General features: G+C 40.8%; 1 protein-coding gene across 1 annotated transcript; it reads right to left on the bottom strand.

Moving 5' to 3' along the window:
• Positions 1-1033: 1033 nt before the first annotated feature.
• Positions 1034-16637, bottom strand: LOC138873681 (uncharacterized mitochondrial protein AtMg00810-like). Its single transcript, XM_070152158.1, has 3 exons — positions 16484-16637; positions 9340-9470; positions 1034-1819 (listed from the first exon to the last, which is right to left on the bottom strand). The coding sequence occupies exons 1-3, from the start codon at positions 16635-16637 to the stop codon at positions 1034-1036; spliced, it is 1071 nt and encodes a 356-aa protein (XP_070008259.1).
• Positions 16638-17543: the final 906 nt, after the last annotated feature.

The raw sequence follows: 17543 nt of genomic DNA, 5'->3' as shown, positions 1-17543 counted from the left end.
GCGATAGGGAAACTCTTTGTGACCTCTGGGTTTTGACCTTGTTCTCCACTTGGTATTTGACTAGTGGGAACCTCAGAAGATGAAGATGACGGAGCAACAATTTTAGGGGTTTCTGAAATAGAGAGAGATGGGGAATCTGTGTGTGGTGTGATTTTAGCGGAAAGGGTAAGAGTGGGTAAGGAAGGCTCAGTAGGAACGGAAGTCTCCATAGGTTTATCAGTAGTAGGTACAACTGAGTCAGGGAGGTTGGAGTTTATCTCAACCATGGGAAAGATGGTGTGAAGATGATTTTGGGAAATTCTAATGAAGGACTTATGGTTAGGAAGAACAGAAGAGGGGTTTTATGAGGAGATGATAATTATAAAGAGAGAGAATAGGCACCAGTTCTGAAATGGCGGTTGGGCGTGGAGAAGTGCAGCGTTTCAGAGGGAGATGGAACGATTTGAAGTGAAGACGTGACAGTGGATCTGAAAAGTTGAATGACATGGCAGATGTTTTTTATACCCTTTTAAGACGTGTATTAAAGGATGCACAGAACTACTAACTGTTGGTACAAGAACCAGGTTCTTGACCTTTTATTTGAAGGAATCAATCATCTTTTATCATTCATGCACTATATCTACAGGTTTTATACTCATCATGCGTGTTTACCTGCAATGGTATTAAACTGAGTTAGACATGGCCAGGAAACACTTTTAACCAGTTATTTCTTGAAGGTGATTTTCATAGCCAGATAAAGAGAAATCATTCTCAATTGGGCTTTAAAAGCCCCAACTTCACTCTGTTTCTTTCAAATTGTTCCCTACTTAATGCCTTGGTGAAAATGTTTGCAATTTGGTCTTCTGTGCTGCAGAACTTCATAAATATCCGCCCTTTCTCCACATTATCCACTCAGAAAGTGATATCTCACATCAATATGCTTTGTCCTTTTATGTTGAACTGGATTCTTGGACATGTTGAGTGCACTGGTATTGTCACATAGAAGGGGCACACTCTCAGTGATTACCCCAAAGTCCTCCAGTTGCTGCTTAATCTATAGAAGTTGAGCACAACAGGATGCTGCGGCTACATATTCTACTTCAGCTATTGAAAGAGCCACTGAATTTTGCTTCCTTGTTCCCCAAGAGATAAGACATGAGCCTAAGAAGTGAGCCATTCCAGAAGTGTTTTTCCTGTCCATAAGATAACCTGCATAGTCTGCATCAGCATAACCAATGAGATCAAAACTGTCACCCGAGGGATAATACAGAACCAGGTCATGTGTTCCTTTGAGATATCTCAGTATTCTTTTGGCAGCCTTCAAATGAGATTCCTTGGGATTTGATTGAAACCTTGCACATAGCCCCACACTAAAGACAATATCAGGTCTGCTGGATGTGAGATAGAGGAGAGACCTAATAATGCCTCTACACATGGTTTGATTCATAGGAGATCCAGTTTCATCCATGTCTAGTCGAGTGGCCATAGAAATGGGAGTGTCTATCACTTTTGATGCTTCCATGTCAAACCTTTTCAAGAGCTCCTTGATGTATTTTTTCTGACAAATGAATATACTCTTTGGAGACTGTTTTACTTGAAGACCTAAGAAGAAGTTCAGTTCCCCCATCATGCTCATTTCAAATTCACTTCCCATAAGTTTTGCAAATTCTTCACACAGATAATCAGCTGTTGCCCCAAAAATGATATCATCAACATAGACCTGAACAATGAGCAGGTTCCTTCCCCGTTTCTTTAAGAACAGAGTGTTGTCAATTTTCCCTCTTTTAAAGCCATTTTCCAAGAGGAACTTTGATAGCCTTTCATACCAAGCTCGAGTAGCCTACTTCAGCCCGTATAATGCTTTGTCCAGTTTAAACACATATTCAGGGTGTTAATGACATTCAAACCCTATAGGTTGCTTTACATAGACTTCTTCCTTAAGGAGTCCATTCAAAAATGCACTTTTGACATCCATTTGGAACAAGGTGAATTCCATATGAGATGCAAAAACAATTAAAATTCTAATAGCTTCCATGCGACCGATCATAGCAAACGTTTCATCATAGTCAATCCCTTCAACTTGATTGTAGCCTTGAACCACTAGTCATGCCTTGTTCCTTGTGGTAATTCCATGTTCATCAAGATTGTTTCTGAATACTCACCTGGTTCCTATAATGGTTCGATCTGAGGGTCTGGGTACCAGGTGCCAAATATTATTCCTTTCAAACTATTGTAACTCGCTGTCGTGCCCCCTTTTTCTCGCGAAATTGGGTTTATGACATTCGGGAGACAACTCGTTCCCATTCGGGAATTGGATTTTGAATTGAAGAGTCGCCACCTAATGATTAAAGTGCATTAAGACACTAGGAGGGGTTTGTTTTGAGTAACCAGAGATTGGGTAAGGGCTTGAAATTATCCCAAGGGGATGGTGTTAGGCACCCCTCAGGATCTACTAGTGTGGTTCCCGGCCAAACTATTATTGTGACTTAAGTGCAAATAACACATAGGCAAATAAAGGCTTCAAATAAGAGGGGATTTTCACGTAATGTTTACAAATAAACAAAAGTAAGAAAAGAGAACTAAAAAGAGTTGATTCTCTTAAAAGAAATGGTTTAAAAAGATTTAAAAGAAACAAACAAAACAAAGGAATGTGGGTCCTAGGTTTATTAATAATATGGATTATCCCACACAACATCCGGTAATCACTCCTCAGTGAGGGGTTACACGTGATATTATCGCGTGGTCATCATATCCATGTCTAAACTTTCCCACCCCATTAAGGTATTAAAGTACAGAATCGTCTCGTTTACTTATTGCATGCTATTACCCGCCCCAATCTTATCAACCCCGGAGGCACTTGGGACTACTAATCCTAGAGGGAGGAGGTATTGGGCTTATTTGTGGTTTCAAAAGGTAAAATACTAAGGCAACAAACAAAACACATATAACAAGTTTGGGGAAGCATATAAACAAATAAAAGGGCTCAAACAGACCTCCTTTAAACCAAAAAAGCACATAATGTAGCATGACTTGCATGTACTGTTTAGGGTTTGATTAAAACTTAAACGGTGGAGGCAGATTGATTCGTTACATAGTTCAGATAAGAAGCCCGAATCAGGACTGCCTGCTGGTTGTAGCTGATAAAAGTCTGATTCAGTTTATAAACTTTCACCCTATGGCTTGCCTAAGTGTTAGATGAATACCCATATAGGCATGATATCCACTGATTCCGGAACAATAAAACAAACATGAATACATACTGATTTGAGAAAATCATCTGTTATTAAAGAAAGGCGAGTTTTAACAAAAGAGCATGCGTCATTGTTACTGGTTTTAGACCTATAAGTGAGTGAAACGATTCAGATTCGATTAAGGCTCTTATATGCATGCTTTCTATGTATTGTCGATTTTGGACACTCTTATAAATGTAGTAAAAAATGCAAAAACCTTATAGGCATGACATCTAGATGCTGAATTTCGTTTAAAGCCTATGAACATGATATCTAATTGCAGTTGGTTATTTAAGACCTATGAACATGTTTGCTTGATGAGGAATGCATATGCAAGATTTAGAAAGAACCTATAGGCAGGATATCTACATGATGTGGAGAAATTCAAAAATTCCTATAGGCAGGATATCTATATGCTATGCAGAAGTTCAGAAATAAACTATAGACATGGTACCTATATGAGAATGCAAGATTCTTATAAACATGGTATCTATGGAGAAATTCTTATAGACATGGTATCTAGACAAGAATGCAAGATTCCTATAAACATGGTATATATGCAGAAATTCTTATAGACATGGTATCTAGACGCGAATGCAAGATTCCTATAGACATGGTATCTATATGAGAATGCAGAAATTCATAAACTCCTATAGGCAGGTTATCTACCCCTTTTTGCATACATAGTTACCCTCCCTCTTCACTGACCATCCCCGAGAGTTTTATTACAAAATTATTACAACCTAGAAAAAGTAAAGTAAAGGAAAAATACATCAGAAATTTAAAAGTACAACCAAGGAGAGCCTGATTCAGACTTCCTATCTGAATGATGAAGTAAATCAACTCCAAGAGATCATATTTCAAAGCCTTTCTCCTATTTGGGATGTGTCAGAGTTCCCTAAGAGTCTCATATGAACTTCGAGCAGTTCTTACACCCAAATGTATCACGGATTAAGCCATGGTACAGTGTGGAAGGGCAAGCCCTCAGGTGTCCAAGTTCAAAGGGAGCTCGAGGTCCCAAGGCAAGGCTCACAATAGGGGGCAGAACTTAGGGACTAAGAGAGAGTGCAAGTGCAGAAGTAGGATTCTGAAAAGGGAAAATGGAAAAAGAAAGCAGCTCATATCATTACACATAAGGGTATAGGGGAATGGGAAGTTGCAAGAGGCAACAAAAAAGCGGGCTAAAGGGCATACCCAACAATGGGAGATGCTGGCACACCCTCTGGCCTGTTTTCTTAGAGGTAAAGACCCTAGCGGTTCAAACTTAATTCATGGACAACAACTTACATTGCCATGCCATAAGTCACCACTCAAAACACATAGGGGTAATAGAGGAATGGGGGTTCAAAACAAAACACACACAAGGAAATCAACATGCTAGTTTAAGTGCTGAGATATACAGAAATAGCTTATGAACATGGATACAAAAGCAGTAATTACACATTATTGTGGTGCTACGAATTAAATCAGGACATACCAGTTTTTCAGGGAAACAAGTAAAGGAAAGCAGTAAGTCTTGTAAAATAGGCCACAGTGCAGTCAAGAAGAGAATACTATTATGTGAGAGTGTGAGATCAGAAGGATTCTGATGTTGTAGTGTGTGAAGAGGGTCGTGCCTTTTATAGTGTAAAAATCAGGCAGAAATAAGGCAAGAAAAACAGTTAAGGAACTGATTGTCAATCAATTACATAAGGCTTCCTTTAATTAAGGGATTCAGATTCAAATGGGTGAAAACCATTTAAGGAAAGAAATTGAGTAAGCACTTTGTGCACAACATGCAATCAGGGGCAAATACATAAAAGGTTATTTAAGGACAAGGTTTTGAAATACAAGGTTTGTGCAAATAAGGTAAGCAAATCAATTAACAAACAGTAAATCAAAAGAGTCTGAGATTTTACATGAATGAACCAAGTCAGAAAAGGTGAAGAAGGGTTTTAACTTAGGCCGTGTAACAGGGAGAATCATCAAACAACGGAAAGAAATCAATCAATCCATATTGAGAAGGAAGTTTGCACTAATTGCAAATTTGAAAAACCATTTAGAGGAAAATTCATCATATATAAGGAGCATGTGAGCATGAAAGAAGACTGTCTTGTAAATCAGTAGAAAAATCCAGTGTAGAAGAGTTTAGCAAAAAGTTCAGCATTGTATGAAAACAAAGATGTCCAAACTCTGTTCAGAGACTCAAAGTCAGTATGAAAGAGTTAAGGGTTCTAAAATAAAACCCTAGTTCAATCAAACCTCGGCAGAACCCCCAAATTCTAGGGTTTCCACCTTGAATCAAGTACAGAGATGATGAGGCAAGTAGTCGAATCGAAACATATTTAGAGGTTTCAGAAAAGAACTGAAACTTCTAACATGCTTCTTCCAGCACCAAAACTCATGAATAGCATGTAAATATAGTAGAGGGGTTCAAGGCAAATAAAGTAAAGAAACTAATTCAAAACATGATGAGAAAAGATTGATAAGAACAGTAGAAGAAAGCATGCTTAAGAAGATCCTTTTAAAAGAAACTTAAACAAAGTTCAATAGAAGAAAATAGTAAGAACACTTAAGAACACGGTAGAAGAATACAGTAGGCAAAACATACCAGAACATAGTAGAAAAAAATAGCAGGACATAGTAGAAAAGCATACAAGAGCATAGTATAGAAAGCACAGTAGAAGAACATACAAGAACGGAACGTAGAAAGCACAGTAGAAGAATATACTTGGTATAAGAGTAGAGGCAAATACACACAAAATAAAAGGAAAAGAAAGTTAGAGAAATACTTAAGCATTTTCAGAAAACCCTAAATAGTAAAAGAAAGACTTTGAAAAGTAATTTTCGAAAGAAAAGTTAGGGAGATTGTTTGAAAACTCAAAGAGAGCATAGATACACAACGAATTTAAAGAGATCGGAGAAAACCTCGAAGGGTTAGGGTTTCAGAAGAAACCTAGAAATGAGAAAGGCTTTGAAAAGGTCACCAATCTGAGTCGGAGAGGTCAGAACCAGGCTCAAAACACCATGGTATGCCGGAGCAAGGCCGGCGATGACTCTGGAAACTTGAATCGGCAGAGGTCTGGGTGCAAACCTTCGAGGTCAGGCCTTGAATCTTCAGAGATCAGGCGTGTAAGAGCAACAAGAGGTAGGTATAAGACTCCTATAGCCTTGGAAGCCATGGATTCCGGTGGCTTTCAAGTTGGAAGCGGTGAGAGGCGGTTAGGGTTCTGAGAAGTCTTGAGAGAGTTTGAGAGAGTGCAGGGTTTCAGAGGCAGCTGGGGTTGTGAAATGGTTAGGGTTAGGGGGTAGGTCGGGATTAAAAAAGGAAAGGGTATTTGGTGGCCGTTGATCAGTTTGATCAACGGCTTGGATTAATTGAGTAGGTGGGGCAGTTTAACAGGGTTGGGTTTGGGTCGGTTCAAACAGGGCTTGGGTCAGGGTAATTGGGTTTAAAATTGGGTTCAATTGGAGGTTCAAATAAGGCTAAAATTGAAATGAATGGGGCTAACATTTAAATAGCCATTTTTCCATTATTTATTTTATAAAAATAGTAAAATAATTTTTGAAAATAAATTAAAGGTACTAAAATTATTAATAATACGTAATTATAAAATTAAAAATACTGGAGTCAATTTTATAATTATGAAAACAATTATATCTTAAAATAGGCTAATATCGCAATTATACGCAATTTAGCTTTAAAAATACTAAACAAATTTGTAAAAATATGCAAAAATTATGACAGCTATATGTTAATATAAATATGAGAATACAATAAGTGAATCACCAAAAATGATAATTTTGGGGATAATTATTGGGTTTTTCTTGATAAAATAGGGCAATAAATAGATTTAAAAATCTATAAAAATTAAGAGAAAAATAGTAAAACCTTGGGACATACTTATATATTCATATACCTACTATTTTAAAAGTAATTTGCATATAAAAATATACAGGGAAAAATTGGGTATCAACAGCTGCCCTTCTTTACCCGAGAAGGATGAAAGAGTTATCGGGTAAAGATATGATGGCCAATTTTGACCGAACGGAATGGTTTGAAGAATTTGACCGATCTCTGGCTCCTGAGCTGCCTACATATCCCCGGTCTTACATGAATCAGTCCATATGTATTCCAGGATCCGTTGGCGGAATATGCCTATGGAGATTTTCCAAGATTGACGCGATATTTGGGTTAGGATGGATGGTTAAAGTCTAATAGGGTTGCGGGAACTGGAGCGGGATTTCTTCTGCTAAGATGGCCATTGCTCGCCGGTTTACCTGCAAATGAATCATATGTTTTGTGGAAATTTAAACATGATGCAAGTTCCCGTCGGACCATGAAATGTTGTCTTTGGACGGTTAGGATGACGTCCTCAGACCATGACGTCCTGGTCCATGAAGCGTATAATAAGGATTTGCAGGTCATGAAATGGTGCTCTCGGGCTATGAGAATGATGCCTCTGAACTATGACGCCTTTGAATAATGATATGCAAAAGATAAAAGGGGTCCTCAGGCCATGTCATGGCGTTCTTGGGCTATGAATATGGTGCCTCCAAACAATGATGCCTTGGGATGATTTGGCGAACTTTCAGCCTATGAGATGCAGCATGTGGCGATCTTTCAGCCATGCAAGATGTAAATGAAGTGGCGATCTTTCAGCCATGCAAGATATAAATGAAGTGGCGATCTTTCAGCCATGCAAGATGTAAATAAAGTGGCGATCTTTCAGCTATGCAAGATGTAAATGAAGTGGCGATCTTTCAGCCATACAAGATGTAAATGAAGTGGTGATCTTTCAGCCATGCAAGATAGAGGTAAAGCTTAATCTCAGAAGGCAGAATGGTAGTCTTATGCAATGCAGAGAATGCAGATGGAAACAGAGCTTAGTCTCGGAAGGCAGAATGGTAGCCTTATGCAATGCAGAGAATGTAGATGGAGGTAGAGCTTAACCTCGGAAGGCAGAATGGTAGCCTTATGCAATGCAGAGAATGCAGATGGAGGTAGAGCTTAACCTCGGAAGGTAGAATAGTAGCCTTATGCAATGCAGAGAATGCAGATGGAGGTAGAGCTTAACCTCAGAAGACAGAATGATAGCCTTATGTAATGCAGAGAATGCAGATGGAGGTAGAGCTTAACCTCGAAAGGCAGAATGGTAGCCTTATGTAGGAAGTAAAAATGGCAAATGGCAATAGAGTTTTCTTAGCTGATAGCGGATTCCGGTATCGTGATTGCTGGGGATATTGTGCCTGCTGGGGACACTATTGTGCGGATAACAGTTGCGAGCAAGTGCAACTATCCGCACAACAGTTCAGAGAGTTGTATTCCTGAACTTTGTGAGTGAGCGTATAGTATATTTGATGATTTTGCAACTCAAGTGCCTACATCCAAAAACAATCGTGAGTTTGTAAAGGGGAAAAAGTTAGTTCATATCCCCGCTGGCTTTGCTTGACCTGCTCGGCTTTGATCTGGTGATACTGTACGTATCATTGGGGTAGCGTTGCTAAACAAGGCAATTTTAGTAATAAACATGCATGATTTAGTAAAAGCATAACATAAGTGCATAATTAAGAATAATTTTCTTTAGATGAACCGACGACTGCGACATGAACTTCGCTTGCTCTGGAATTTTGAGAGTCCTCCTCAAAATTCTGCCCCAGTTTACTGGGATGCTGCTCCTGACCACTGTTAATGATAAATGGCTGGAATCGACTTCGAAATTTTGAGGGTCCTCCTCAAAATTCTGCCCCAATTTCCAATAGCGGGGGAAATGGAAATTTTATTGAATTGTGACTGAACCCATAGGGCTGCCTACGTATCCCCTCTTAAACGGGAATCAGGTCAGGCGTAGTTCAAATTATATCATAAAAGAAAGCATAAAGGTTACACATAGTATCGCTTGACTGCGTCTGAATTGATCGGCTTTGGCCAGACTTCTCCGTCCATTTCTGCGAGTATGAGGGTTCCTCCTGTTAGAACCTGGTGAACCATGTACAGACCCTGCTAGTTGGGAGAGAATTTCCTTTTGGCTTCATCTTGATGTGGAAAGATTTTCTTTAACACCAACTGCCCCGGTGTGAACTGTCTTGGCTTGACTCTTTTGTTGAAGGCTCTAAACATCCTGTTCTGATAAAGTTGACCATGGCAAACTGCATTCATTCTCTTTCCATCTATAAGAGCTAGCTGTTCGTAACGATTCTTCACCCATTCTGTATCATCTAGCTTTGCTTCCTGTATGATTCTTAATGAGGGAATTTCCACCTCGGCAGGAATGACTGCCTCTGTACCGTAAACCAGCATATAGGGGGTTGCTCCTGTCGATGTGCGGACTGTGGTACGGTGTCCCAATAAAGCAAATAAGATCTTCTCGTGCCATTGCTTATGCTTCTCTATCATTTTCCTTAGTATCCTCTTAATATTCTTGTTGGCAGCCTCTACGACTCCGTTAATCTAAGGTCTGTAAGCTGTAGAATTCTTGTGTTTGATCTTGAAGGTTTCACACATGGATTTCATCAAATCACTGTTGAGTTGGATCCATTATCAGTAATGATTGACTCTGGAATTCTGAACCGACACATGATACGGTCGCGGATGAAATCCGCCATAACTTTCTTAGTTACTGCCCTGTAAGATGCTGCTTCAACCCATTTGGTGAAATAATCAATTGCTACTAGGATAAACCTGTGTCCGTTTGATGTGGCGGGTTCGATTGTTCCGATAACATCCATTCCCCAGGCGGCGAATGGCCATGGCGAGCTTGTTGCATTAAGCTCATTTGGAGGCACCTTTATCATGTCTGCATGTATCTGGCAGTGGTGGCACTTTCGGACATACTGGATATAGTCTGTTTCCATAGTCATCCAAAAGTAACCAGCTCGGAGTATTTTCTTTGCTAAAACAAAGCCATTCATATGTGGACCGCAGGTCCCTGCATGAATTTCCTCTAATAGCCCGGATGCTTCCTTTGCGTCGACACACCTTAGCAATACTAAATCAGGAGTCCTCATATACAGGATTCCTCCGCTATGAAAGAAATTAATGGACAACCTCCGAAGTGTGCGTTTTTGAGTAGGATTTGCAAGTTCTGGGTATTCTCCTTTGGCCAAGTATTCCTTGATATCATGAAACCAAGGCTTTCCGTCTGCTTCTTCTTCGACATGAGCACAGTAAGTGGGCTGATCATAGATCTTTACCGGAATGGGATATATGAAATTCTTGTCTGGATGTTGTATCATGGATGATAGGGTAGCCAGTGCATCGGCGAATCCATTCTGGACCCTGGGAACATGCTGGAATTCTGTCTTTGTGAACCTCTTTCTTAACTCCTGCACATGATGTAAATAAGGGAGTATCTTGGAGTTCTTGGTCGCCCATTCTTCTCGGACCTGATGTATAAGCAAGTCTGAATCCCCAATTACTAGCAACTCTTGGATGTTCATGTCAATGGACATCTTGAGACCTAAGATGCAGGCTTCATACTCGGCCATGTTGTTGGTGTACGGGAACCTGAGTTTGGCAGATACTGGATAATGCTGACCGGTTTCTGATACTAGGACCGCTCCTATGCCAACTCCTTTGAAATTTGTTGCTCTATTAAAAACATTCTCCAACCATCATAGGATTCTGCAATGTCTTCTCCTATGAATGATACCTCTTCATCAGGAAAATATGTTTTTAGGGGTTCGTATTCTCCGTCCATGGAATTTTCAGCAAGGTGATCTGCTAGTGCCTGTCATTTGATTGCTTTCTGAGTCACGTGGACAATGTCAAATTCACTCAACAGGATTTGCCACTTGGACAGCTTGCCAGTGGGTATGGGCTTCTGAAAGATGTACTTTAAGGGATCCATTCTTGATATGAGATATGTAGTATAGGCACAGAAGTAGTGCCTCAACTTCTGAGCTACCCAAGTCAAAGCACAACAGGTGCGCTCTAACAGAGAATACTGAGCCTCGTACGGGGTAAACTTCTTACTGAGGTAATAGATGGCCTACTCCTTCTTCCCTGTTTCATCATGCTACCCCAAAACACAACCGAACGCTACATCCAATACTGTAAGGTAGAGTAATAGAGGTCTACCCGGCTCAGGCGGAACTAAGACTCGTGGTGTTGATAGGTATTCCTTGATTCTGTTGAAAGCTTTTTGGCAATAATCAGTCCATGTGGTAGCGATGTCCTTCTTCAATATCTTAAATATCGGCTCACAGATGACCATAGATTATGCTCTGAACTGGTTGATATAGCTAAGTCTTCCCAAGAAGCTCATTACGTCCATCTTGTTCTTTGGCGGTAGCAGTTCTTGAATAGCTTTGACCTTAGATGGATCCAGTTCTATCCCTCGGCGACTCACAATGAACCCAAGTAATTTTTCGGTAGGAACCCCAAATGCACATTTCACGGGATTTAGTTTCAGGCTGTATCTTCTCAGTTTGTTGAAGAACTTCCTCAAATCTTCCATGTGGTCAATGGCTTTCTTGGACTTTATGATGACATCATCTACATACACCTCAATCTCCTTGTGTATCATATCATGGAAGATAGTAGTCATGACCCTCATGTATGTAGCCCCTGCATTCTTTAACCCGAATGATATCATCTTGTAGCAGTACATCCCCTACGGCGTAATGAAAGCCATTTTCTCAGCATCTTCTTCGTCCATCCAAATCTGATGATATCCAGCGAAGCAATCGACAAATGATTGCAACTCATGCTTGGCGCAATTGTCGATCAGGATATGTATGTTCGGCAAGGGGAAGTCGTCCTTTGGACTGGCCCGATTGAGATCCTGATAGTCGACACAAACTCTAACCTTTCCATCCTTCTTCAGCACCGACACAGTATTGGCTAACCATGTCGGATATTCTACTACCCTGAGGACCTTAGCTTTGACCTGCTTAGTGACTTTTTCCTTGATTTTTAGACTCATGTCGGGTTTAAACTTTCTGAGCTTCTATTTTACCGGTGGACATGTCGGATTAGTTGGCAGTTTGTGGGCCACAATAGATATGCTCAAACTAGTCATGTCATCATATGACCAAGCGAATATGTCCTCATAGTCATTCAGAAATTCTATATATTCTTCCTTTCCTGACAGTGACAAATGAACGTTGATCCGAGTTTCTTTGATATTTTCTGCATCTCCCAAGTTAACAATCTCGATCTCATCTAGGTTGGACTTAGGTATGTTCTCAAAATTTTCAACCTCTTTAACAATCTCTTCCGGTAAATCATCTTCCTCTGAATCTATGTCCGTTATTGCGTTGTCTCGTTGCATGTCACATCCATTGGTTCATCAAGATAGGTAATAGTAATGCTGTATAAGTAAAGTAATGAGAGAAAATAATAAGAGTAAGATTTGTAAGGAAATCGAAATGCTTTGATAAATTTCATAACTGTTTTGAACATTGGAAGATCTTATTGCGAAAATTCAAAAATGCGAAAGGAAAATCAACTAGTAAAAATAAAAGATAGTGCATGATTCTTTGTTCAGCCTTGCTACCCTGAGGCTTTCCGAACTCTGGTGGTTCTGATGGTCCAATTGTTGAGGCATGATCCTCGGCTTACAACCTGTATGGAAGGGCCTTCCTCCTCCCCCTCCTCGAAAATGACACAACAATCCATGTCATCATCTTTTAAGAACAAATTCCTTACTGCTGCCAGTGCTTCCTCTTCTTCCGACCCATATATAACATCGGCTGGTTGGAAAGTCTGCTCCAAATATGGTATTGGCTGCTCTAGGGGCAGTATAGACCGCGCCATGGGGGCGACCAGTTGTCGAATTCCTCCCAAGTATACTCATATCCCAGACCAAAAGTGGTGCCATGTTTCTTCAGTTTGATAGGCTTGGTGATTCCTTGGAGGTTCTTGCCATGTCCCTTGTCAGGTTCATATCCGCACCAATTTAGTATGCTCTCATTTTTTTGCCCCATCACTTGTCTTTGTGTACGGCATTGACTCGCTCGATGTGGTGATAGGTTTCCCTACCTATACTTATCATTCCTCTAATCGCTGGGATGGTTTGGCGACTAAATATGGGATTGCTACCGTCACCGTGAATGATCCCCTCTTGGTGGTTCCACTCAAATTTTACCGCCTGATGTAGTGTCGATGCTACGGCCCCAGCGGCATGAATCCACGACCGTCCCAACAGCAAGTTGTAAGATGCCGGCATGTCTATAACCTGAAAATCAACATCGAACCAAGTAGGCCCCATTTGCAAACACAGGCTGATTTCCCCAATGGTGGATCTTTGGGAACCGTCGAAAGTTTTGATGTTGATGGCCCCATCCTTGATCTCATGCAGACCCTTTCCCAATGTTTTGAGTGTTACCAACGGACAAATATTGAGGCTGGACCCTCCATCAATCAAGACCCTAGTTATAAAATAATCTTCGCATTGCACAGTGATATGCAACGCTTTGTTGTGACTCAACCCTTCTGGTGGCAGCTCATCTTCATGAAAAGTGATCTTGTGACTTTCCAATACCTGCCCTACCATGTTTGCCATTTCTCCTCCGGTGATGTTGCTTGGTACATATGCCTCACTCAGCACCTTCAACAGGGCATTCTTATGTACGTCGGAACTTTGCAGCAAAGCTAGGATAGAAATCTGTGCTGGTGTTTTGTTCAGCTGATCAATGACTGAGTATTCCTTGGCTTGTATCTTTCTCCAAAGATCATTGGGCCTGGTTTTAGTAATGGTCGGCCAACCAGAAGCCTACTTACTCGACTCAGCTAAATGCTCCGGAATATAAACCCTACCGGTTCTTGTCATACCCTGTGCCGCAACTGTTTCCCTGAACCCTTTCCTTCTCACCTCGGCTGTGTAATCCCAAGGTATGGTATTTATATGGAACGGTGTTACAACCGACATTGTTATTGGGATGGGCACCTTTACTCCGAATGGAGCATGTATTTTGGAGGGTAAAACCGCAACTTCAAACGGTGCGGGTGCGTTTGCTGGAGACCCAAACTCAACTTCAATTGATGTTGGTGTCTTTGTAGGGGGTGGTGCTTCAAATTCAAGTGGTACAAACATGTTTACCTCGGCATCCCCACAAGGATGAGTCTGGACTTCGATCGGATTGAGGGTGATTATCGGCTTCTTTGGTTCGTCACCTTTTGTGATTAAACCGATCGATCCTTTAGGATCCCAATCATCCTCTATTTCAATCATGTGAACACCTCCACTCTTATGGTCCGGTAGAGGGTTGTTTCAGACATTCGGAGTAGGCTCCTTTGCTACAATAATCTTGTTATCGATCAGAGTCTGGATCTTATCTTTCAGAAAGCGGCATTTATCAATGGTATGTCCCTTCATGCCGGAATGGTATGCACATGATTTATTTGGATTGACCCACTGAGAAGGGTTTTCAGGGGTTATAGCAGGGATAGTAGTGACATAACCAGCAGCTTTGAGCCTTTCGTACAGCTGGTCAATCGGTTCAGCAATGGCGGTATACTGTTTGGAGGGTCTACGGTCGAAATTTGGTCGAGGTTTAGGAAAGTTTTGACGTGTGGGAGGTGATTGATAGTGGGATGGCTGAGCATTGTGGGCTTGGTAGACATGTGCGAGTTAGGAATATCTGGGTGAAGTAGGTTGATATGTAGGAGGTGGGGGTGATTGGTAAGTAGGTGATGGAGCTTGGTAAGAGGGTGAGGGTGCTTGGTAATTCGGGGTAGGCTGATATGTGAGTGGAGGTATCAGATAGTCTTGGTATTTGATAGGGGCTTTAGCTCTTTGTGCAACCATTACGGAACCTACGTCCCTTTTCTTGGATGTACCCCCAGACTGTAAAGCCTTATTGGTAGCTTGCAAAGCTTCAAAGTTTGTAACCATACCACTTTTGATGCCTTCCTCGATCCTTTCCCCTAGCTTGATGATGTCGGAAAATTTCTGGCTCTCAATCAACATCAGCCTTTCATAGTACTGCCGGTCTTGAGCCCGGACGAAAAACTTGTTCATTTGTTTTTCTTCTAAAGTAGGTCTGACCTTAGCAGCTTCTGATCTCCAGTGAATGGCATACTCGCGGAATGTTTCCGTGGGCTTCTTCTTTAAGTTCTGGATGTAGAACACATCTGGTGCATTTTATGTGTTGAACCTGAACCTGTCCATAAAGTCGGACGCCATACTCACCCAGTTCGACCATTTTTTCTGGTCTTGGCTAATGTACCAAGATAGAGCATCTCCCTTCAGACTCCTCATGAAAAGCTTCATGCGAATCCTTTCGTCTTTCCCTACTCCGACCAACTTGTCGCAGTATGTTCTCAAGTGGACTCTCGGATCCCCTGTACCATCAAACAACTCAGACTTAGGAGGTTTATACCCCTCGGGCAATTCGACATCCGGTCGTATGCAAAGATCTTCGTAGTTCAACCCTTCAATCCTTTTACTTCCTTCGACACCCTAAATTCGACAAGTCAATCTCTTGAGTTCTGCAACTAGGTTCCTGATGAGTGAGTCTTTATCATCAGACACGAGTGTGCTTGAGACAGGTTGGGTAGAGGGTGGCATGGTTTCCACATAGATGGGGGTGTTATGGTGAATGGTCATTTGTGAAATTCAGAGGTTCTGGGATGAGTAGTGGAGTGTGGCAAGTATTGCAGTGGTGGTGAGGAGCGGGATGATTTTGTGGTTTTAGGATATTTTGTGGAGGCGTGGGGTTCTGAGCATTTGGAAAATTGATATCTGGAGTGGTGAGGGAAAATGACAAGTTTGCCAGATTCCGAACCTGATCAAGTTCCTCCTGAAATTTCACCAGTTTCTACTCGAGTTGGGATGCACTTTCTTTGGAGATATGAGCACCATGAGTGACCTCTACCCGTTCAGTTGAGTTTTCCTTTCTGGTGTTGTTCAAATCTTCCATCTTTCCTTTGTTCCTGCTTCTGATAGGACTAGGAGGAGGAGTGGGTAGAGGGCCCTTTGATCTTGTGGAATATGATGACGATGCCAGAGTGCACGAACTAACCTTTGGGGAGGGGAGTAAATAAACAAAAAGTAAAATAAAAAGGTAACAAGTCCATGGGGATTATAAGAAAGTGTTGCGATATTTAAACACATAGTGCAAGAATGTAAATCGCGTCCTAATTTGGGAGCCTCATTGTGCCCGAGGTAGGCCTAGTGACAAATTGATTTAGAGAACTTAGAATGCTAATGCCTCATTTTATTGATAAAAAGTAGACGAATTCCAAAACGACACTAAATAACAAGGAATAAAATTTCACTAGTGGCCATTGACCATATTACATTTCATAAAGTAAAAGAAAACTCCTATCTATTTGGTCCTAGAAGGACCTTCCCCAGACTCGACATCTTTGGCTCCATCTAATAGCTTCACCAGCTCGCGAAGTCCCAGCAGCAGGTAGGCTTTGGCCAGGTTTCCACCCTCATTTCCTTCAGCATTCTGGCAGTCCTCGATCCTCTTGAGAAACTTCCTTTCCAGCTCCATTAAACCTCGTTCCAGGTATCCTAATCACTTGTTGGCACTGACAGCCATGTCTTTCCACTCTTCAATCAGTTTTTGATGGGCTTCTTGAATCTCACGGTGCTTGCTTTCACATTCCCGAATCCTTTTGCACAGTTGGTTGTATTTGACCTGTGCTTCAGCCCTTTCATCGATGATTCTGTGACCTCGAACAAACCCGGGTTGGCCCATACCATTGTGATTATCCTCCAGCCAGCCTGAATAGTATGGGGTGCAGCCAGCATGGTATCTGTCTGGTTCGATATTATCCTTCCCATGATGATCTTGCAATGCCACATATGTTGAGCTTGGCACTTATAAGGACTGTCAACAGCTAGGAAGTCAGCCTGGAAGTGACTCATCTTGTCGACCTTTTGTATAACCTGCTTCCTACCAGTCTGTCTCATAACTCGGAGAGGGACATAAGGGTAGATGTTGATACCCAATTTTTCCCTATGTATTTTATACCCAAATATTTTCAAAATAGCATATATGTGTATATATAAGCACACCCAAGAGTTTTGGTATTTTTGTGATTTTTAAACCAATTTACTGATTTTAATACCACAAAAATCCAAAATCATTCCCAAAATTATCATTTTTGATGAATAACTTATTTCATTCTCATATTTACACCAAAATATAATTAATGTGATTTTTGCATATTTTTACCAATTTATTTGGCATTTTTAAAGCTAAATTGCATATAATTACAATTATAGCCTATTTTGTAATTAATAGCATTTTATAACAATAAAATTTGCTCCAATATTTTTAAATTAATATTTATATAATATTTTCCTACCTAGTATTTTTAATTTGCTTTTAAAATTGTTATTACTATTTTTATAAAATAGAAAGGTGAAAAGTGGCTATTTAAAACCTAGCCCC

Source organism: Nicotiana sylvestris, chromosome 7, assembly GCF_000393655.2.
Source record: "Nicotiana sylvestris chromosome 7, ASM39365v2, whole genome shotgun sequence".
In the NCBI taxonomy this organism is placed as follows: Eukaryota; Viridiplantae; Streptophyta; class Magnoliopsida; order Solanales; family Solanaceae; genus Nicotiana; species Nicotiana sylvestris.
The sequence above is the reverse complement of the archived record's forward strand: the minus strand, read 5'-3'. Positions and strand labels throughout refer to the sequence as shown.